The 23145-nt window shown below is 44.4% G+C and overlaps 1 protein-coding gene across 2 annotated transcripts in view; it reads left to right on the forward strand.

Moving 5' to 3' along the window:
* Positions 1 to 23145, forward strand: part of LOC115146435 (calcipressin-3) — a 107844-nt gene that overhangs the window by 71081 nt on the left and 13618 nt on the right. For both annotated transcript variants that reach the window (XM_029688503.2, XM_065004337.1), the window contains 2 exons: positions 5034 to 5207; positions 17822 to 17993. In XM_029688503.2, the coding sequence (XP_029544363.1) occupies positions 5034 to 5207; positions 17822 to 17993 (346 nt within the window). The remainder of the gene's footprint in view (positions 1 to 5033; positions 5208 to 17821; positions 17994 to 23145) is intronic.

Genomic DNA, 23145 nt, shown 5'->3' on the forward strand with positions numbered 1-23145 from the left:
ATTGTTGCCAATTACCATGTCAACAATGGCAATTTCCTGCGCGTCTGATAATATTCTGCCTTTCTCTCCTGCGGGAGGCAACCTTTGGATCCTACTGAAAAACACAAAACAATATATTTCAAAATGTCAGTACATGTAAAAATGTGAACATACTGTTATTGTACTGTAATATGTATTAACACTTATCAATGATCACTGACGGATGCACATCTCACCTGTTGTTTTGCTAGAAAATTCGTACTATTGATGCAACTGTTGAACGCTGCAGATTTGGTTGCAATCGAGAGAGCATGGTTTACAACATGGTCGATAATTGTGGCCCTTATCTCATCAGAGACCACCGCTCTTGGTCTTCATCTCCTTTGTCCTCCCCACATTCTCCCTCTCGCTCCCTGACACTCTTCTTCCCCCACCAACCTGTCTTCCTTGATCCCATGTTTCTAAACGAAATCATCCTGAAGCCGTCCTCTTTTGTCTGTTTGGTAACAAGACTAAAAACAGGACACTTGGGTAGGCTTTCAGATGAAATTGCAATCAGCTGTGTTTGGAATGATTAAATATTCTGCTGAGATGTTCGATATCATATGTTTCAGTCTGGTTACTGCAGAAATGCACGACTTTTGTCATCATTCTGTTTTGAATGTGTTAAGTTTTGGAAACAGTGTGTTAGCATTTGAAAACGTGCTGCAAATATATAGTTTAGCAGGTGGTGGAGTATGAATGAGAAAAGAGTTCATGGATTTTGGAGAATGTGGTCGTTGAATGCATTTTGTGTGAAAACAATGAAACATGTTTAATAGTTTGGTCCACATACACTTGTTTCGCTGACCGTGTGAAGAGTTTTGACAATGTATGTTAGCAATTGAAAAAAATGTAAATTATTGTGGGGTATTTCAAAGTACAAGCTTATCACTCTGGGAGTTTGATGGCATGCAGCCTAGGTCCATTCCTGATTAGATTAGGGCATGTTTCAGGTCCATTCCTGAATAGATTAGGGCATGTTTCAGGTCCATTAATTAAGGATTAGATTAGGGCATGTTTCAGGTCCATTAATTAAGGATTAGATTAGGGCATGTTTCAGGTCCATTAAGAATTAGATTAGGGCATGTTTCAGGTCCATTAAGAATTAGATTAGGGCATGTTTCAGGTCCATTAATTAAGGATTAGATTAGGGCATGTTTCGTTACATTTACATTACATTTAAGTCATTAGATTAGGGCATGTTTCAGGTCCATTAATTAAGGATTAGATTGGGGCATGTTTCAGGTCCATTAATTAAGGATTAGATTAGGGCATGTTTCAGGTCCATTAAGAATTAGATTAGGGCATGTTTCAGGTCCATTAAGGATTAGATTAGGGCATGTTTCAGGTCCATTAATTAAGGATTAGATTAGGGCATGTTTCAGGTCCATTAATTAAGGATTAGATTAGGGCATGTTTCAGGTCCATTAAGGAATTAGATTAGGGCATGTGTCAGGTCCATTAATGATTAGATTGGGGCATGTTTCAGGTCCATTAATGATTAGAGTAGGGCATGTTTCAGATGGGTCACTGAGCTCATGGATAATTCACAGTTTGAATAGAGGCTTAAGAGGACTCTACAATACAATACAATGCAACACAATACAACAGACTTTAACATAATGTCAACAAGTTGTTTTTAAAGTTTCAGAAATATTTTTTTTTCTAATCAGGTCAATGTTTTGGTCATTTTATTCATATTTCTGAAGTAGTCTTGAAGACAGGATTGTCTGGAACATAGCAGACAGAAACATTGGGGAAAGGGGGAAACCTAGTCGGTTGTACAACTGAAATGTGTCTTTGAATCAGAGAGATGCAGGGTGCTTCCATAATCGACATCCGCGTCTTCGGCGCCCGGGGAACAGTGGGTTAACTGCCTTGCTCAGGGCTAGAATGACAGGTTTTTACCATGTCAGCTCGTGGATTTGATCCTTTTGGTTTCTGTCCCAACACACTAACCACTAGGCTAGGCTAAATTGAAGCCTGTCATAGCATGAGTTGAAGTTACCATGATGTAATCATTATGTCATTATAGTTTAACTGTGACTGGATGAAATCACTCACTGTACTGTAGCGGAGGATACCGTACATCTACACTGAGGTTCTTCAACATCCTGTTGTTTACTATGACATCAACTTTTTAATCACACTGTTTCACCGGTCTGTCGTGCTTACCGAACACCGAGACCGAACACCGAGACCCAGACCAAACACACCTATGTTTACCTTACTGTGTGTGAAGCACCCACCACTTTTGCCTGTTTTTCACACTACGCACTACACACTACGCACTACACACTACTCACTTCACACTACTCACTTCACACTACTCACTTCACACTACACACTACAGACTACGCACTAAGCTCTACACACTACACCCTACACACCTGATCTTAAAGGTGAGCCTGTCTTGTCTTCTCCTTGTGCACAACAACACATAACCAGATTACACAACATCACCAGATTACACATCACCAGATTACACAACATCACCAGATTACACAACATCACATCACCAGATTACACTACAACACATCACCAGATTACACAACATCACATCACCAGATTACACATCACCAGATTACACAACAACACATTACCAGATTACACAACAATGTTAGTCAACCCATGTCTTGGCGTGCACGAGAGGAGATTATCCATCTGAGAAATGTAATTACTCTCCTTACCAGGTTGGATGGGGAGCGTTGCTGCACAGCTATTTTCAGGTCTCTCCAGAGATGTTCAATCGGGTTCAAGTCCGGGCCATTCAAGGACATGAGACAAGGAGACTTGTCCCGAAGCCACTCCTGCCACTCTTGTCTTGGCTGTGTGCTTTGGGTTGTTGTCCTGTTGGAAGGTGAACTTTCGTCCCAGTCGGAGTTCCTTAGCGCTCTGGAGCAGGTTTTCATCAAGGATCGCTCTGTACTTTTCTCCGTTCATCTTTGCCTCGATCCTGACTAGTCTCCCAGACCCTGCCGCTGAAAAACATCCCACAGCATGATTCTGCCACCACCATGCTTCACCGTAGGGATGGGGTCAGGTTTCCTCCAGACGTGGCGCTTGGCCTCCCTGACCAAGGCCCTTCTCCCCCAGTTGTTCAGTTTGGCCAGACGGCCAGCTCTAGGAAGAGTCTTGGTGGTTCCAAACCAGGGGGACCTTCAATGCTGCAGAAATGTTTTGGTACCCTTCCCCAGACCTGTGCCTAGACACAATCCTGTCTCAGAGCTCTACGGACAATTCCTTTGATCTCATGGCGTTTTTGCTCTGACATGCACTGTCAGCCGTAGGACCTTATATAGACAGGTGTGTTTTTCCAAATCATGTCCAATCAATTGAATTTACCACAGGTGGACTCCAATCAAGTTGTAGAAACATCTCAAGGATGATCAGTGGAAACAGGATGCACCTGAGCTCAATGTTGAGTCTCACAGCAAAGGGTCTGAATACCTATGTAAATAAGGTATTTCAGTTTTACGTTTTTGATAAATTTACAAAAATGTCTAAAAACCTGTTTTTTTTGTGATAATTTTTTATTTAGTTTAACCTTTATTTAAATAGGCAAGTCAGTTAAGAACAAATTATTGTTTACAATGATGGCCTACCCCGGCCAAACCCAAACCCGGACGACGCTGGGCCAATTGTGCGACGCCCTATGGGACTCCCAATCACGGCCAGTTGTGATACAGCCTGGAGTCGAACCAGAGTTTGTAATGACGCCTCTAGCAATGCCTTAGACCGCTGCTCCACTCGGGAGCCCGAGTGTGGGGTACTGTGGGGTATTGTGTGTAGATTGATGAGGATTTTTTTTATTTAATCCATTTTAGAACAAGGCTGTGATGTAACAAAATGTGGAAAAAGTCAAGGGATCTGAATACTTCCCGAATGCACTGTAAATAGACCCTAAAGCTCTGTTTGTTGGACGATACTATTGGAACGAGGTGAATTACATGATATGATCTTGTTATCATCTTGTACCAATAGTAAAGTCCGACACATACGCCTACAGTACACATACCAATATTATTTGTGTTTCATTTTGAGGACTAATTCTTATTTTGTGTCATAGTATATTAAGCTTCATTCATTCAATTGTGTCATTTTAGTAAAAACTACAGTATGTATGTGATTGAGAGCCTTTCTGTTCAGCCGAATTCTATCACAGTTGCTCTAGCCCAAAATGGCACAGCCAAGCCGACCAGCAGGCAGTCGGCGCCATTTAAACGTTGCCTAGTTTCATGGCCACTTGTCTTCCCTCTCTCTGGAACAGGTTTGATGAGCGAGAAAGAATAGTCTCCTTGATGGCTCCTTGAAAATCCACTAACCGTAGCATATGCCCCTAGAGTGCCACCACAACAGAGGATGGGAGTAACAAGAAGAGGATCTATGACATGGGACACCCCTATGTCCCCTATTGCTCAAATGACAGGATCGTATCCTGTTTCAAATGGCTGAATGATTCACCTAACTGTTCCGCTACTCCCATCTCTCCCACTGTATTTCTGCTCCCTTTGACGAATGAATAGAATAGATACATTATTGTCCCTTTTGTGAGAAACAGAAATGTGGGCCAGACACGTAGCAGTGCCCTTGGGCTATGCTGCCTTACAAACAATGCCCAACAGGATGTGGCATGCTACACATAGCTCCTTGAAAGTCATGTTTCTTGAAAAATTGATTACTAACATGCAAAACATGTTGGGACTGTATCATAAGTAAATACCAACATATCGAACAAGGAACATCAATCTAATGTCATAGTTAGACATTTCCAAGCACAAACCTGTGATAGAGCTAGAAACATGAATTGGCGTTTTAGTTAATAGCTATGTAAACAGGAAGTTAGTGGTGCTAAAACTACAGCATTCAGTAGAACTACATAATCAACATCTTGTAACAACACAATGCTGTTTTTTGAATGGATTTTTCCTTTAACGGAGACATTTCAGGACGGGTGCAGGGTCATCTGTAGTCTAAAATGGCCGTCCTCTCTTTCTTTCCTTCTCTCCCAGGAGAGGTTCGAGGCCCTGTTCAGGATCTATGACGAGCAGACGTCCTTCCAGATGTTCAAGAGCTTCAGGCGAGTCCGCATCAGTTTCAGCACTCCGGAGGCGGCCGCCCGCGCTCGCATCGAGCTCCATGAGACTGAGTTCAACGGCAAGCAGCTCAAGCTCTACTTTGCCCAGGTGAGTGAGCTCTTCCTGGAGAAAGGTTTGGGCCGGAACTGGGGCCTTTTGGGAGATATGGGAGTCATTACAGTCCAGGTTATACCTGCCTTTTTAGAGTGTTTTCTTCCAGTTAGTCTGTTTTCTTTAATTTGGTGCATAATGAGCACGGCCCCAGGTATTACAGAGGCTAAACTCAGAGCAGTATACTGAATCCTAGGGCATCCACTGTACTCTCCAAGGGTGTGAAACTGGCCCCAACAACACTGGCCCCAACAACACTGGCCTCAACATGATTTTTGAAAGACTACCTCATCTCTGTACCCCACACATTCAATTATCTGTAAGGTCCCTCAGTCGAGCAATGAATTTCAAACACAGATTCAACCACACAGACCAGGGATGTTTTCCAATGCCTCGCAAAGAAGGGCGGCTATTAGTATTTAAAAAGCAGACACTGAATATCCCTTTGAGCATGGTGAAGTTATTAATTACACTTTGGGTGGTGCATCAATACACCAAGTCACTACAAAGATACAGGCATCCTTACTAACTCAGTTGCCGGAGAGGAAGGAAACTTCTCAGGGATTTCATCATGAGGCCAATGGTGACTTTAAAACAGTTACAGAGGTTAATAAATCTGATAGGAGGAAACTGAGGATGGATCAACAACATTGTAGTTACTCCACAATACATACCTTATTGACAGATTGAAAAGAAGGAAGCCTGTACAGAATAAAATATTCCAAAACATGCATCCTTCACTAAAGTGAACCTGCAAAAAAATGTGGCAAAGTAATTCACCCTTTGTCCTGTATAGAGTGTTACACTATATATGCACAAGTATGTGGACACCCCTTCAAATTAGTGGACTCAGCTATTTCAGCCACACCCCTTAATGACAACTCTATAAAATTGAGCACACAGACATGCAATCTCCATAGACAAACATTGGCAGTAGAATGGCCTCACTGAAGAGCTCAGTAACATTTTGGGGAAGTCCCTTTCCTGTTTCAGCATGACATTTTGGGGAAGTCCCTTTCCTGTTTCAGCATGACAATGCCCCGTGCACAAAGCAAGGTCCATAGAGAAATTGTTTGTCAAGCTTGGTGTGGAAGAACTTGACTGGCCTGCACAGAGCCCTGACCTCAACCCCATCGAACACCTTTGGGATGATTGGAACGCCGACTGCGAGCCAGGCCTAATCACCCAACATCAGTGCCCGAACTCACTACTGCTCTTGTGGCTGAATGGAAGCAAGTCCCCACAGCAATGTTCCAACATCTAGTGGAAAGCCTTCCCAGAAGAGTGTAGGCTGTTTTAGCAGGAAAGGGGGGACCAACTCCATATTAAAGCCCATATTTTTGGAATGAGATGTTCGAGGAGCAGGTGTCCACATACTTTTGGTCATGTAGTGTATGTTTGGGGCAAGTCCAATACAACACGTTACTGAGTACCATTCTCCATCTTTTCAAGCATAGTGGTGGTTGGATATGCTTGTAATCGACTGGGGAGTTTTTCGGGATAAAAAAATAAATGGAATGGAGCTAAGCACAGGCAACATTCTAGAAGAATGAATTCACCTTTCAGCAGGACAATAACCTTAAAGACAAGGCCAAATCTATGCTGGAGTCGCTTACCAAGAAGACAGTGAATGTTCCTGACTGGCCGAGTTACAGTTTTGACTTAATAAATCTACTTGAAAATCTATGGCAAGACCTGAAAATAATTGTCTAGCAATGACCAACAATCAATTTGACAGAGATTGAAGAATTTTGAAAATAATAATATGCAAATGATGAACAATCCAGGTGTGCAAAGCTCTTGGAGACTTACCAAGAAAGACTCACAGCTGTAACTGCTGCCAAAGGTGCTTCTACAAAAGTATTGACTACTGTATTTAATTTTCAATACATTTGCTAAAATTTCTTACAAAATGTTTTCACTATGTCATTATGGAGTATTGTGTGTAGATGGGTGAATCTGTTATGAATTCAGGCTGTAACACAACAAAATGTGGAATAAGTCAAGGGTTTTAAAACTTTCCGAAGGCACTTGTGGCGCAGGTTGAATCAAAGCACTCGGGAGGAGCATATTTGTGTGCAGACTTTTATCCTTTCTTTATTTCTCTACTGTACTCTCCCCATCGAGAATGTAGTGGTATTTCTCTACTGTACTCTCCCCATCGAGAATGTAGTGGTATTTCTCTACTGTACTCTCCCCATCGAGAATGTAGTGGTATTTCTCTACTGTACTCTCCCCATCGAGAATGTAGTGGTATTTCTCTACTGTACTCTCCCCATTGAGAATGTAGTGGTATTTCTCTACTGTACTCTCCCCATTGAGAATGTAGTGGTATTTCTCTACTGTACTCTCCCCATTGAGAATGTAGTGGTATTTCTCTACTGTACTCTCCCCATTGAGAATGTAGTGGTATTTCTCTACTGTACTCTCCCCATTGAGAATGTAGTGGTATTTCTCTACTGTACTCTCCCCATTGAGAATGTAGTTGTATTTCTCTACTGTACTCTCCCCATTGAGAATGTAGTGGTATTTCTCTACTGTACTCTCCCCATTGAGAATGTAGTGTGTGTGTGTGTGTGTGTGTGTGTGTGTGTGTGTGTGTGTGTGTGTGTGTGTGCGTGCGTGCGTGTGTTCTGTGTATTTATGCATGCCCGTCTGTGTGTGTACTCAGCATGTGTTTGTTCTGAGTGTGTGTTCTGAGGTGTGGGTTCCATAAGGGACGAACCGAGGTGTGTGTGTGTGTGTCTTATATTAGATATAATCCAGTACATTGTGTTCAGTCCAGGGAGCCAACAGGAAGATTATTTATATATTATACTGATCCAGTCCTCTCAGACCTACATGAAGTGGTAAGAGTGGTAAGAGTCTGTAGGGGTAAGAGTCTATAGGGGTAAGAGTCTGTAGGGGTAAGAGTCTATAGGGATAAGAGTCTGTAGGGGTAAGAGTCTATAGGGGTAAGAGTCTATAGTGGTAAGAGTCTATAGTGGTAAGAGTCTGTAGGGATAAGAGCCTATAGTGGAAAGAGTCTGTAGGGGTAAGAGTCTATAGGGGTAAGAGCCTATAGGGGTAAGAGCCTATAGGGGTAAGAGCCTATAGTGGTAAGAGTCTATAGGGATAAGAGTCTGTAGGGGTAAGAGTCTATAGTGGTAAGAGTCTGTAGGGGTAAGAGTCTATAGGGGTAAGAGTCTATAGGGGTAAGAGTCTATAGGGGTAAGAGTCTGTAGGGGTAAGAGTCTGTAGGGGTAAGAGTCTATAGGGGTAAGAGTCTGTAGGAGTAAGAGTCTATAGGGATAAGAGTCTGTAGGGGTAAGAGTCTATAGGGGTAAGAGTCTGTAGGGGTAAGAGTCTGTAGGGGTAAGAGTCTATGGTGGTAAGAGTCTATAGTGGTAAGAGTCTATAGTGGTAAGAGTCTGTAGGGATAAGAGCCTATAGTGGAAAGAGTCTGTAGGGGTAAGAGTCTATAGGGGTAAGAGCCTATAGGGGTAAGAGCCTATAGGGGTAAGAGCCTATAGGGGTAAGAGCCTATAGTGGTAAGAGTCTATAGGGATAAGAGTCTGTAGGGGTAAGAGTCTGTAGGGGTAAGAGTCTGTAGGGGTAAGAGTCTGTAGGGGTAAGAGTCTATAGGGGTAAGAGTCTATAGGGATAAGAGTCTATAGGGGTAAGAGTCTATAGGGATAAGAGTCTATAGGGATAAGAGTCTATAGGGGTAAGAGCCTATAGGGATACGAGTCTGTAGGGTAAGAGTCTATAGTGGTAAGATTCTGTAGGGTAAGAGTCTATAGGGATAAGAGTCTATAGGGATAAGAGTCTATAGTGGTAAGAGTCTGTAGGGGTAAGAGTCTGTAGGGGTAAGAGTCTATAGGGGTAAGAGTCTATAGGGGTAAGAGTCGATAGGGGTAAGAGTCGATAGGGGTAAGAGTCTGTAGGGGTAAGAGTCTGTAGGGGTAAGAGTCTATTGGGATAAGAGTCTGTAGGGGTAAGAGTCTATAGGGGTAAGAGTCTATAGGGATAAGAGCCTATAGTGGAAAGAGTCTATAGGGATAAGAGTCTATAGGGATAAGAGTCTATAGGGGTAAGAGCCTATAGGGATAAGAGTCTGTAGGGTAAGAGTCTATAGTGGTAAGAGTCTATAGGGATAAGAGTCTATAGGGATAAGAGTCTATAGTGGTAAGAGTCTGTAGGGGTAAGAGTCTGTAGGGGTAAGAGTCTATAGGGGTAAGAGTCTATAGGGGTAAGAGTCGATAGGGGTAAGAGTCTGTAGGGGTAAGAGTCTGTAGGGGTAAGAGTCTATAGGGATAAGAGTCTGTAGGGGTAAGAGTCTATAGGGGTAAGAGTCTATAGGGATAAGAGCCTATAGTGGAAAGAGTCTGTAGGGTAAGAGTCTATAGGGGTAAGAGTCTATAGTGGTAAGAGTCTATAGGGATAAGAGTCTATAGGGGTAAGAGTCTATAGGGGTAAGAGTCTATAGGGGTAAGAGCCTATAGGGGTAAGAGTCTATAGGGGTAAGAGTCTATAGGGATAAGAGCATATAGGGATAAGAGTCTATAGGGATAAGAGTCTATAGGGGTAAGAGCCTATAGGGATAAGAGTCTGTAGGGTAAGAGTCTATAGTGGTAAGATTCTGTAGGGTAAGAGTCTATAGTGGTAAGAGTCTATAGGGATAAGAGTCTATAGGGATAAGAGTCTATAGTGGTAAGAGTCTGTAGGGGTAAGAGCCTATAGGGGTAAGAGTCTATAGTGGTAAGAGTCTGTAGGGGTAAGAGCCTATAGGGGTAAGAGCCTATAGGGGTAAGAGCCTATAGGGGTAAGAGCCTATAGTGGTAAGGGTCTGTAGGGATAAGAGTCTGTAGGGGTAAGAGTCTGTAGGGGTAAGAGTCTGTAGGGGTAAGAGTCTGTAGGGGTAAGAGTCTATAGGGGTAAGAGTCTATAGGGATAAGAGTCTATAGGGGTAAGAGTCTATAGGGATAATAGTCTATAGGGATAAGAGTCTATAGGGGTAAGAGCCTATAGGGATAAGAGTCTGTAGGGTAAGAGCCTATAGGGATAAGAGTCTGTAGGGTAAGAGTCTATAGTGGTAAGATTCTGTAGGGTAAGAGTCTATAGGGATAAGAGTCTATAGGGATAAGAGTCTATAGTGGTAAGAGTCTGTAGGGGTAAGAGTCTGTAGGGGTAAGAGTCTATAGGGGTAAGAGTCTATAGGGGTAAGAGTCGATAGGGGTAAGAGTCTGTAGGGGTAAGAGTCTGTAGGGGTAAGAGTCTGTAGGGGTAAGAGTCTATAGGGATAAGAGTCTGTAGGGGTAAGAGTCTATAGGGGTAAGAGTCTATAGGGATAAGAGTCTATAGGGATAAGAGCCTATAGTGGAAAGAGTCTGTAGGGTAAGAGTCTATAGGGGTAAGAGTCTATAGTGGTAAGAGTCTATAGGGATAAGAGTCTATAGGGGTAAGAGTCTATAGGGGTAAGAGTCTATAGTGGTAAGAGTCTATAGGGGTAAGAGTCTATAGGGGTAAGAGTCTATAGGGATAAGAGCCTATAGGGATAAGAGTCTATAGGGATAATAGTCTATAGGGATAAGAGTCTATAGGGGTAAGAGCCTATAGGGATAAGAGTCTGTAGGGTAAGAGTCTATAGTGGTAAGATGCTGTAGAGTAAGATTCTATAGTGGTAAGAGTCTATAGGGATAAGAGTCTATAGTGGTAAGAGTCTGTAGGGGTAAGAGCCTATAGGGGTAAGAGTCTATAGTGGTAAGAGTCTGTAGGGGTAAGAGCCTATAGGGGTAAGAGTCTATAGTGGTAAGAGTCTATAGTGGTAAGAGTCTATAGTGGTAAGAGTCTATAGTGGTAAGAGTCTGTAGGGGTAAGAGTCTGTAGCGGTAAGAGTCTATAGTGGTAAGAGTCTATAGGGATAAGAGTCTATAGGGATAAGAGTCTATAGGGGTAAGAGTCTATAGGGGTAAGAGTCTATAGGGGTAAGAGCCTATAGGGGTAAGAGCCTATAGGGATAAGAGTCTATAGGGGTAAGAGCCTATAGGGGTAAGAGCCTATAGGGGTAAGAGCCTATAGGGATAAGAGTCTATAGGGGTAAGAGTCTATAGGGGTAAGAGTCTATAGGGGTAAGAGTCTATAGGGGTAAGAGTCTATAGTGGTAAGAGTCTAGGGATAAGAGTCTATAGGGGTAAGAGTCTATAGGGGTAAGAGTCTATAGGGGTAAGAGCCTATAGGGATAAGAGTCTATAGGGATAAGAGTCTGTAGGGTAAGAGTCTATAGTGGTAAGAGTCTGTAGGGTAAGAGTCTATAGTGGTAAGAGTCTATAGGGATAAGAGTCTATAGTGGTAAGAGTCTATAGTGGTAAGAGTCTATAGGAGTAAGAGTCTATAGGGGTAAGAGTCTATAGGGGTAAGAGTCTATAGGGGTAAAGGTCTATAGGGATAAGAGTCTATAGGGATAAGAGTCTATAGGGATAAGAGTCTATAGGGATACGAGTCTATAGGGATACGAGTCTATGGGGATAAGAGTCTATGGGGATAAGATTCTATAGGGATAAGAGTCTATAGGGATAAGAGTCTATAGGGATACGAGTCTATAGGGATACGAGTCTATAGGGATACGAGTCTATAGGGGTAAGAGTCTATAGGGGTAAAGGTCTATAGGGATAAGAGTCTATAGGGGTAAGAGTCTGTAGTGGTAAGAGTCTATAGGGATAAGAGTCTATAGTGGTAAGAGTCTATAGTGGTAAGAGTCTATAGGGATAAGAGTCTATAGGGGTAAGAGTCTGTAGGGGTAAGAGTCTATAGGGGTAAGAGTCTATAGGGATAAGAGTCTATAGGGGTAAGAGTCTATAGGGATACGAGTCTATAGGGATAAGAGTCTATGGGGATAAGATTCTATAGGGATAATAGTCTATAGGGGTAAGAGCCTATAGGGATAAGAGTCTGTAGGGTAAGAGTCTATAGTGGTAAGAGTCTATAGGGATAAGAGTCTATAGTGGTAAGAGTCTGTAGGGGTAAGAGTCTATAGTGGTAAGAGTCTATAGTGGTAAGAGTCTGTAGGGGTAAGAGTCTATAGTGGTAAGAGTCTATAGTGGTAAGAGTCTATAGTGGTAAGCGTCTATATAGTGGTAAGAGTCTGTAGGGGTAAGAGTCTATAGGGGTAAGAGTCTGTAGGTGTAAGAGTCTATAGGGGTAAGAGTCTATAGGGATAAGAGTCTATAGGGGTAAGAGTCTATAGGGGTAAGAGTCTATAGGGGTAAGAGTCTATAGGGGTAAGAGTCTATAGGGGTAAGAGTCTATAGGGGTAAGAGCCTATAGGGATAAGAGCCTATAGGGGTAAGAGTCTATAGTGGTAAGAGTCTATAGGGATAAGAGTCTATAGGGGTAAGAGTCTATAGGGGTAAGAGTCTATAGGGGTAAGAGTCTATAGGGATAAGAGCCTATAGGGGATAAGAGCCTATAGGGGTAACAGTCTATAGTGGTAAGAGTCTATAGTGGTAAGAGTCTATAGTGGTAAGAGTCTGTAGGGTAAGAGTCTATAGTGGTAAGAGTCTATAGGGATAAGAGTCTATAGGGATAAGAGTCTATAGTGGTAAGAGTCTGTAGGGGTAAGAGTCTGTAGGGGTAAGAGTCTATAGGGGTAAGAGTCTATAGGGGTAAGAGTCTATAGGGGTAAGAGTCTATAGGGATAAGAGTCTATAGGGATAAGATTCTATAGGGATAAGAGTCTATAGGGGTAAGAGCCTATAGGGATAAGAGTCTGTAGGGTAAGAGTCTATAGTGGTAAGAGTCTATAGGGATAAGAGTCTATAGTGGTAAGAGTCTATAGGGATAAGAGTCTATAGTGGTAAGAGTCTATAGTGGTAAGAGTCTGTAGGGATAAGAGTCTATAGTGGAAAGAGTCTATAGTGGTAGAGTCTATAGTGGTAAGAGTCTATAGGGGTAAGAGTCTATAGGGGTAAGAGTCTATAGTGGGTAAGAGTCTATAGGGATAAGAGTCTATAGGGGTAAGAGTCTATAGGGATAGGTCTATAGGGGTAAGAGTCTATAGGGGTAAGAGTCTATAGGGGTAAGAGTCTATAGGGATAAGAGTCTATAGGGGTAGAGTCTAAGAGTCTATAGGGGTAAGAGTCTATAGGGGTAAGAGTCTATAGGGGTAAGAGTCTATAGGGATAAGAGTCTATAGGGGTAAGAGTCTATAGGGGTAAGAGCCTATAGGGATAAGAGCCTATAGGGGTAAGAGTCTATAGTGGTAAGAGTCTATAGGGATAAGAGTCTATAGGGGTAAGAGTCTATAGGAATAAGAGTCTATAGTGGTAAGAGTCTGTAGGGTAAGAGTCTGTAGGGTAAGAGTCTATAGTGGTAAGAGTCTATAGGGATAAGAGTCTATAGGGATAAGAGTCTATAGTGGTAAGAGTCTGTAGGGGTAAGAGTCTGTAGGGGTAAGAGTCTATAGGGGTAAGAGTCTATAGGGGTAAGAGTCTGTAGGGTAAGAGTCTATAGTGGTAAGAGTCTGTAGGGTAAGAGTCTATAGTGGTAAGAGTCTGTAGGGTAAGAGTCTATAGTGGTAAGAGTCTATAGGGATAAGAGTCTATAGTGGTAAGAGTCTATAGGGATAAGAGTCTATAGGGGTAAGAGTCTATAGGGGTAAGAGTCTATAGGGGTAAGAGTCTATAGGGGTAAGAGTCTATAGGGGTAAGAGTCTATAGGGGTAAGAGTCTATAGGGGTAAGAGTCTATAGGGGTAAGAGTCTATAGGGATAAGAGTCTATAGGGGTAAGAGTCTATAGGGGTAAGAGTCTATAGGGGTAAGAGTCTATAGGGATAAGAGTCTATAGGGATAAGAGTCTATAGGGGTAAGAGTCTATAGGAATAAGAGTCTATAGTGGTAAGAGTCTGTAGGGTAAGAGTCTATAGTGGTAAGAGTCTATAGGGATAAGAGTCTATAGTGGTAAGAGTCTATAGGGATAAGAGTCTATAGGGGTAAGAGTCTATAGGGGTAAGAGTCTATAGGGGTAAGAGTCTATAGGGGTAAGAGTCTATAGGGGGGTAAGAGTCTATAGGGGTAAGAGTCTATAGTGAAGTCTAAGGTCTGTAAGAGTCTATAGGGATAAGAGTCTATAGGGGTAAGAGTCTATAGGGGTAAGAGTCTATAGGGGTAAGAGTCTATAGGGGTAAGAGTCTATAGGGATAAGAGTCTATAGGGGTAAGAGTCTATAGGGGTAAGAGTCTATAGGAATAAGAGTCTGTAGGGTAAGAGTCTATAGTGGTAAGAGTCTGTAGGGTAAGAGTCTATAGTGGTAAGAGTCTATAGGGATAAGAGTCTATAGTGGTAAGAGTCTATAGGGATAAGAGTCTATAGGGGAGAGTGTAAGAGTCTATAGGGGTAAGAGTCTATAGGGATAAGAGTCTATAGGGGTAAGAGTCTATAGGGGTAAGAGTCTATAGGGGTAAGAGTCTATAGGGGTAAGAGTCTATAGGGGTAAGAGTCTATAGTGGTAAGAGTCTATAGGGATAAGAGTCTATAGGGGTAAGAGTCTATAGGGGTAAGAGCCTATAGGGATAAGAGTCTATAGGGATAAGAGTCTGTAGGGTAAGAGTCTATAGTGGTAAGAGTCTGTAGGGTAAGAGTCTATAGTGGTAAGAGTCTATAGGGATAAGAGTCTATAGTGGTAAGAGTCTATAGGAGTAAGAGTCTATAAAGATAAGAGTCTATAGGGGTAAGAGTCTATAGGGGTAAGAGTCTATAGGGGTAAGAGTCTATAGGGGTAAGAGTCTATAGGGGTAAAGGTCTATAGGGGTAAAGGTCTATAGGGATAAGAGTCTATAGGGATAAGAGTCTATAGGGATACGAGTCTATAGGGATACGAGTCTATAGGGATAAGAGTCTATGGGGATAAGATTCTATAGGGATAAGAGTCTATAGGGATAAGAGTCTATAGGGATACGAGTCTATAGGGATACGAGTCTATAGGGGTAAGAGTCTATAGGGGTAAAGGTCTATAGGGATAAGAGTCTATAGGGGTAAGAGTCTGTAGTGGTAAGAGTCTATAGGGATAAGAGTCTATAGGGATAAGAGTCTATAGTGGTAAGAGTCTATAGTGGTAAGAGTCTGTAGGGGTAAGAGTCTATAGGGGTAAGAGTCTATAGGGGTAAAGGTCTATAGGGATAAGAGTCTATAGGGGTAAGAGTCTATAGGGATACGAGTCTATAGGGATAAGAGTCTATAGGGGTAAGAGCCTATAGGAATAAGAGTCTGTAGGGTAAGAGTCTATAGTGGTAAGAGTCTGTAGGGTAAGAGTCTATAGTGGTAAGAGTCTATAGGGATAAGAGTCTATAGTGGTAAGAGTCTATAGTGGTAAGAGTCTGTAGGGATAAGAGCCTATAGTGGAAAGAGTCTGTAGGGGTAAGAGTCTATAGGGGTAAGAGCCTATAGGGGTAAGAGCCTATAGGGGTAAGAGCCTATAGTGGTAAGAGTCTATAGGGATAAGAGTCTATAGGGGTAAGAGTCTATAGGGGTAAGAGTCTATAGGGGTAAGAGCCTATAGGGGTAAGAGCCTATAGGGGTAAGAGCCTATAGGGATAAGAGTCTATAGGGGTAAGAGTCTATAGGGGTAAGAGTCTATAGGGGTAAGAGTCTATAGGGATAAGAGTCTATAGGGATAAGAGTCTATAGGGGTAAGAGCCTATAGGGATAAGAGCCTATAGGGGTAAGAGTCTATAGTGGTAAGAGTCTATAGGGATAAGAGTCTATAGGGGTAAGAGTCTATAGGGATAAGAGTCTATAGTGGTAAGAGTCTATAGGGATAAGAGTCTATAGGGGTAAGAGTCTATAGGGGTAAGAGTCTATAGGGGTAAGAGTCTATAGGGGTAAGAGTCTATAGTGGTAAGAGTCTATAGGGGTAAGAGTCTATAGGGATAAGAGTCTATAGTGGTAAGAGTCTATAGGAGTAAGAGTCTATAAAGATAAGAGTCTATAGGGGTAAGAGTCTATAGGGGTAAGAGTCTATAGGGGTAAGAGTCTATAGGGATAAAGGTCTATAGGGATAAGAGTCTATAGGGATAAGAGTCTATAGGGATACGAGTCTATAGGGATAAGAGTCTATGGGGATAAGATTCTATAGGGATAAGAGTCTATAGGGATAAGAGTCTATAGGGATACGAGTCTATAGGGATACGAGTCTATAGGGATACGAGTCTATAGGGGTAAGAGTCTATAGGGGTAAAGGTCTATAGGGATAAGAGTCTATAGGGGTAAGAGTCTGTAGTGGTAAGAGTCTATAGGGATAAGAGTCTATAGGGATAAGAGTCTATAGTGGTAAGAGTCTATAGTGGTAAGAGTCTATAGGGATAAGAGTCTATAGTGGTAAGAGTCTGTAGGGGTAAGAGTCTATAGGGATAAGAGTCTATAGGGATAAGAGTCTATAGGGGTAAGAGTCTATAGGGATACGAGTCTATAGGGATAAGAGTCTATGGGGATAAGATTCTATAGGGATAAGAGTCTATAGGGATAAGAGTCTATAGGGATACGAGTCTATAGGGATACGAGTCTATAGGGGTAAGAGTCTATAGGGGTAAAGGTCTATAGGGATAAGAGTCTATAGGGGTAAGAGTCTGTAGTGGTAAGAGTCTATAGGGATAAGAGTCTATAGTGGTAAGAGTCTATAGGGATAAGAGTCTATAGTGGTAAGAGTCTGTAGGGGTAAGAGTCTATAGGGGTAATTGTCTATAGGGATAAGAGTCTATAGGGGTAAGAGTCTATAGGGGTAAGAGTCTATAGGGATAAGAGCCTATAGGGATAAGAGTCTATAGGGATAATAGTCTATAGGGGTAAGAGCCTATAGGGATAAGAGTCTGTAGGGTAAGAGTCTATAGTGGTAAGAGTCTATAGGGATAAGAGTCTATAGTGGTAAGAGTCTGTAGGGGTAAGAGTCTATAGTGGTAAGAGTCTATAGTGGTAAGAGTCTGTAGGGGTAAGAGTCTATAGTGGTAAGAGTCTATAGTGGTAAGAGTCTATAGTGGTAAGCGTCTATATAGTGGTAAGAGTCTGTAGGGGTAAGAGTCTATAGGGGTAAGAGTCTATAGGGGTAAGAGTCTATAGGGGTAAAGGTCTATAGGGATAAAGGTCTATAGGGATAAGAGTCTATAGGGATAAGAGTCTATAGGGATACGAGTCTATAGGGGTAAGAGTCTATAGGGGTAAAGGTCTATAGGGATAAGAGTCTATAGGGGTAAGAGTCTGTAGTGGTAAGAGTCTATAGGGATAAGAGTCTATAGGGGTAAGAGTCTATAGGGGTAATAGTCAATAGGGGTAAGAGTCTATAGGGGTAAGAGTCTATAGGGATAAGAGTCTATAGGGATAATAGTCTATAGGGGTAAGAGTCTATAGGGGTAAGAGTCTATAGGGATAAGAGTCTATAGGGATAAGAGTCTATAGGGGTAAGAGTTAGAGGTCGTTTGGGAATGGAGACAGTAAAAAAAACAGGCAGGGACTACCTAGACTTGTTTAATTTTCAGTTGCTAAACGTTGTCAACATTTTCCATTCCAAATGAACATGACCCAGATTTTATCACTGACATCCATTCTGACATGTCCCACTCTCCTCTCTTCTTCACTTCATATAGATTCAGAATTCTGGGGAGGATATAGACAAGTCGTACCTGGCTCCTCCTGCGCCCGTCAAACAGTTCCTCATCTCTCCCCCTGCCTCGCCACCCGTGGGCTGGAGCCAGAGCGAAGACGCAACGCCTGTTATCAACTATGACCTGCTGTGCGCGGTGGCCAAGCTGGGCCCAGGTCAGTACATACATATACACACACACACATGCATGCATACATACATAGATACATACATAAATATTGAGTCTACACACCCTACAAACTCATATAGCATGTATCTACTGGCACTGTTATCTGAACTGAGCTCATCAGCTCCATGTGCTGTGCTATTGTGAGAATCCTAGGATGACAGTAAGATACCAGAAAGTGCACCAAGTAGCGTAAACACATTGTGCAGTATCAGTATGCTGGACGGTTATCTAAGTATGAATGTGTATCAGAAAAAGAGATTAATCCTTACAATATTTACAATTTAGTAATTTAGTCGATGCTCTTATCCATGGGCGATTTACAGGAGCAATTAGGGTTAAGTGCCTTGCTCAAGGGCATATCGACAGATTTTTTCACCTCGTCGGCTCGGAGATTCAGACCAACGACCTTTCGGTTACTGGCCCAACACTCATGAGCGCTATTCTGTTTCTTGAATTGCTCTCTTATGGCACACAAACTTCCTAATGGCATACTCTGAGACTGTCTATCTGGCTGAGTTAAGGGCTAGCATTGACCATACTCTGTGATTGCCTGTCTGGCTGAGTTAAGGGCTAGTGATGGCCATACTCTCTGACTGTCTGGCTGGATGAGTTAAGGGCTAGCATTGACCATACTCTGTGATTGCCTGTCTGGCTGAGTTAAGGGCTAGTGATGGCCATACTCTCTGACTGTCTGGCTGGATGAGTTAAGGGCTAGCGTTGGACATACTCTGTGATTGTCTGTCGGGCTGAGTTAAGGGCTAGAATTGGCCATACTCAGGGACTGTCTGTCTGGCTGAATTAAGGGCTAGCGTGTGTCATACTCTGAGCCCGTCTGTCTGGCTGAGTTAAGGGCTAGAATTGGCCATACTCAGGGACTGTCTGTCTGGCTGAATTAAGGGCTAGCGTGTGTCATACTCTGAGCCCGTCTGTCTGGCTGAGTTAAGGGCTAGCATTGGCCAAACTCTGTGACTGTCTGTCTGGCTGAGTTAAGGGCTAGCATTGGCCATACTCAGGGACTGTCTGTCGGGCTGAGTTAAGGGCTAGCATTGGCCATACTCAGGGACTGTCTGTCGGGCTGAGTTAAGGGCTAGCATTGGCCATACTCAGGGACTGTCTGTCGGGCTGAGTTAAGGGCTAGCGTTGGCCATACTCAGGGACTGTCTGTCGGGCTGAGTTAAGGGCTAGCGTTGGCCATACTCTGTCCCTGTCTCTCTTGCTAGGTAAAGGGCTAGCGTTGGCCATACTCTGTCCCTGTCTCTCTTGCTAGGTAAAGGGCTAGCGTTGGCCATACTCTGTCCCTGTCTCTCTTGCTAGGTAAAGGGCTAGCGTTGGCCATACTCTGTCCCTGTCTCTCTTGCTAGGTAAAGGGCTAGCGTTGGCATTCAGGAGGTGACCTTTTAGAAATGCCAGCCATATCAAACAGGGAGTGTTCTTTCTACTGGAGACAGGGCAGTAGTGTCACATGGTTCAAGAGGTCACCGAGTTCTCAGAATGCTTCACTGTGTCATCTGGAGTCTTGTCTGTGCGGCCCAATACTGTGTCCTTTCTACTGAAGTGTGCACTCGTACACAACTCCCCAACAAATGTAAAAGCATTGAGCTAGAAGGCAGTTTCCACCATGTTTCTTACTGCAGCCATTTCCTTCCTCGTCTCCTCCCATTTGAACTTCTCCTCCAATGGGTTTTGAGATGAGGAGAGAGGAGAATGGATGCAAGGAGTATGCTTTTGAGATCCCTATGAAGGAATGTGAACAAGTGCACACTTCGGAAGAATATACAGATTATTATTGTATTTGTTTACGATGGTATAGACCCTGGTTATCTATGGAAAGGAATCCCCTCTCACCAGTAATATATGAACTTAACGGCAGACAGACGCTCTAGTTAGTTACTCCTTTATATGATTTAGTAAGTTCAGGAGGCAAAGAGATTGTCTTGGCCACTCCCAGCCTGGGTTTTTGTCTGTGGTTGTCTGGAAATCCAGACATCTGAATATTGCAGCACTTTGAGTGCCTCTATCTGGTCTACCTACAAACCTGAATGGCTGTCAAAGAAGATGTCATTGAGCATTGCTTTGACTTGGCTTCATATTTTATGCACCTCCCCCAGCCCCTCAGCATAATGCATTACAGGAAAGAATAATGATTCCTACATTACATGATTTACCATGTTGCAGTGAAGACCCACCATCACAGTGCCGTTACTATGGTAACACCAGAAGGCATCAGGAAATAGGCCTTGGCTATTGCTGGGGCTTCTTTAGCCTGCCTCTAAATCATATTAGTGCTCTGCTGCAGTGTGGCCCGTTGGCTCTCTCTGCTGGCCGCCTGTGGTAGTGACCTTCCCAAAACAAAACGGGGCCTTTTTCTGTCAGACGGCAGTGTGGGAAACCTCTTCTCATGTTTCCCTTGGCCCTGTCTGGTCTCCATGGCAACTGTGATGCAATCTGCATATGCATTTGTGTTGCTTAACCCTGGGATTCTCTGGATCCCACAGCACCGACTACATCAAATCTTATCTGTGATACCTCAATTTTATGTACTGATACTGGCTGTATTTTTTAGGAATCGTATAACATTTAATCCATGCCATAACAGTAATTTAACAGGACATTACTGTTATGGCATGGATAAAATGTGTGTGTGTATGTATGTATATATATATATATATATATATATATTATATTGTAATGACCTGACTAGATCATAAAGGAACAATTGTCCAGACTGAGGCTTGAGTTTACGAATTGACGGTTTATTAACCCAATTTACACAGAATACTGTTTTGCCGTATCCCACGCCAAATAAATGAAAGATACCCCATAAACCAACCGTGACCTTCTCTTGTGAACGCCAGACGTAAGAGAGAGAACAATAGCTAAACCTGGTTTTAACTTCCAATGCTCCATCCCCCTGCCCAACCCCCCTCCACGCCACTCCGCCAACCACCAGGATGCCCGGCATCAGAACATTCCAGGCATTCCCGTGATTGGCAGATAGCAGGTTGATTGGCATGTCGGACCCTGCGAACACTGGTAAGTACAACACAACCCACTATTAGCCTAACACATAACACACAGCTGTCTGTGCGGGTCCCTACAAAGCACCCCCACCACAAAGTCCCTCGTCTCTGAAGCGACCCAGAGGTCTCCTTTGCCTGCGTGGCCGTGATGGTCGCAGAGTGTCCAGATGTGAAACAGGGGGCTCCATCCGTGGCAGGGGGCTGCCCCTCTGGGACCCAGGGGATGAAGGAAGGGATATGGGGGACAAGGAAGCAGGAAAGGGGAATACAGTCTGTGGCTCCGGGGAACCACGCGGTGACACAGGGAGGGAGACAGGGGAAGTGGGCTGTCTGGAGCCTTGTCTGCGGCACCTAGGGGTGGGTGCCTGGAGAATGTCATTGCCAGAGAGGGGAATTGTGGGGGTCCCTGGGGTTTGGGAATGGAGCTCACCTGTTTGTATGGAGCTCACCTGTCCCGGTGCAGTGCTACCTTTCTCCCACTGGGAGGAAGCTGCACCCGGTAAACAACCTCCCATACCCTCTCCAGGACGCTGCAGGGCCCCACCCAGTGACTGTCCAACTTGGGGCATCTGCCTTTCTTTCTCAGGGGGCTGTAGACCCAGACCAGCTCCCCAGCCACAAAGTGCCTTCCCCGGGTGTGCATGGCATAGTTCCTCTTCTGCCTCACACCTGCATTCACCAGCTGCTCTCTGGTGAAGGTGTGGGCTGTCTCCAGGCGGTCCTGGAGTCTCCAGGCATACTCCGGCCCAGGGGGAACATGAGGGCTATCCAGGGGCTGACCAAACGCCATCTCCGCAGGGGTGCGAATCTCTCTCCCCAGCATGAGGAGGGCAGGCATGCAGGAGGTGGAGTCTTGGACAGCGGAGCGGCATACTATGAGGACCATAGACAGGTGTCTCAGTCACGCTGGTGTTTGGCAGAGACGATGGCCAGCTGCTGTCCAAGCGTTTTGTTGAAGCGCTCCACAAGGCCATCACTTTGAGGATGGAGAGTAGTAGTGTGGTCTTGTGCATACCCAGCCTCTCACACATGGTGGCGAACACACGGGACTCAAAGTTTCTGCCTTGGTCGCTGTGGATGGACTCTGCAGCTCCAAACCTGCTGAACATCCCCGCTGTCAGGGCGTCGACAATGGTCTCTGACTCCTGTGGTGTGGAACGGCCCAACTACATCCACTCCCACCCTCTCCATGGGAGCTCCCACTGGGAACTGTTGGAGATGAGCATGAGAGCTGCCTGGGGGGGCATTTCTCGCTGTGCAGTGGTCACAGCGGCGGCAAAAGTCCTCCACATCCCTCTTGTGCTGCCCCCAGTAAAAGCCCTGACGGAGGCGGTGTTTTTGTGACCCCAAAGTGTCCAGTCCCCACCCCCCCATGAGTACTCTGGAGCATAGCCTCCCGCAGTGTTTTTGGGACCACCACCTGCCACCTCTCCTCTCCCGTAGCTGACTCCTTCCATGCCCACTGTAGCACGCCATCAGCCAGCCGCAGTCTCTCAAACTTTGACCACAACCCTTTGGTCGCGAGTGAGAACGCTGTCACCTCTTCCCATGGTGGCCTCACCTGCGCCTCTACCCACTGTAGCCCTGGCTGTAGGTCTGTGTCCCGTCCCTGCCCCCATTCAGCCACGTCGACGGTCTGCAGCTCACAGCAGACAGGCCCGCTCGCCCGACACACTGTGGCACAGATCCCCTCCTCTGCACACAGCTCTCTCCCGTCCCTCTCTCCTCCCACAGTGGCGGCAGCCGTCTGCAGTACAGGGCCGATGGGACATGGCGTCGGCGTTGGAGCTGCGTGCCCCTGCCCTGTGCACCACTGTGAAGTCATATGGCTGAAGCTCCTCCAACCAGCGAGCCACCTGCCCCTCTGGCTCTCTGAACAACATGAGCCACTGGAGAGCAGAGTGGTCAGTCCTTATAGTAAAGGGCAGGCCACCCAGGTAGTACTTGAAGTGTTTGATGGAAGCCACAACAGCCAAGAGCTCCCGGTGGGTGACACGGTAGCGGCGCTCGTGTTTGTTTTGCTGAAGTACGCCACCACTCTCTCCCCCTCTGGCCCCACCTGGGCCAGCACCCCACCCATGCCCACATTGCTCGCATCTGTGTCCAGGATAAACGGCA

Source organism: Oncorhynchus nerka, linkage group LG18 (genome assembly GCF_034236695.1).
Source record: "Oncorhynchus nerka isolate Pitt River linkage group LG18, Oner_Uvic_2.0, whole genome shotgun sequence".
Lineage (NCBI taxonomy): Eukaryota > Metazoa > Chordata > Actinopteri > Salmoniformes > Salmonidae > Oncorhynchus > Oncorhynchus nerka.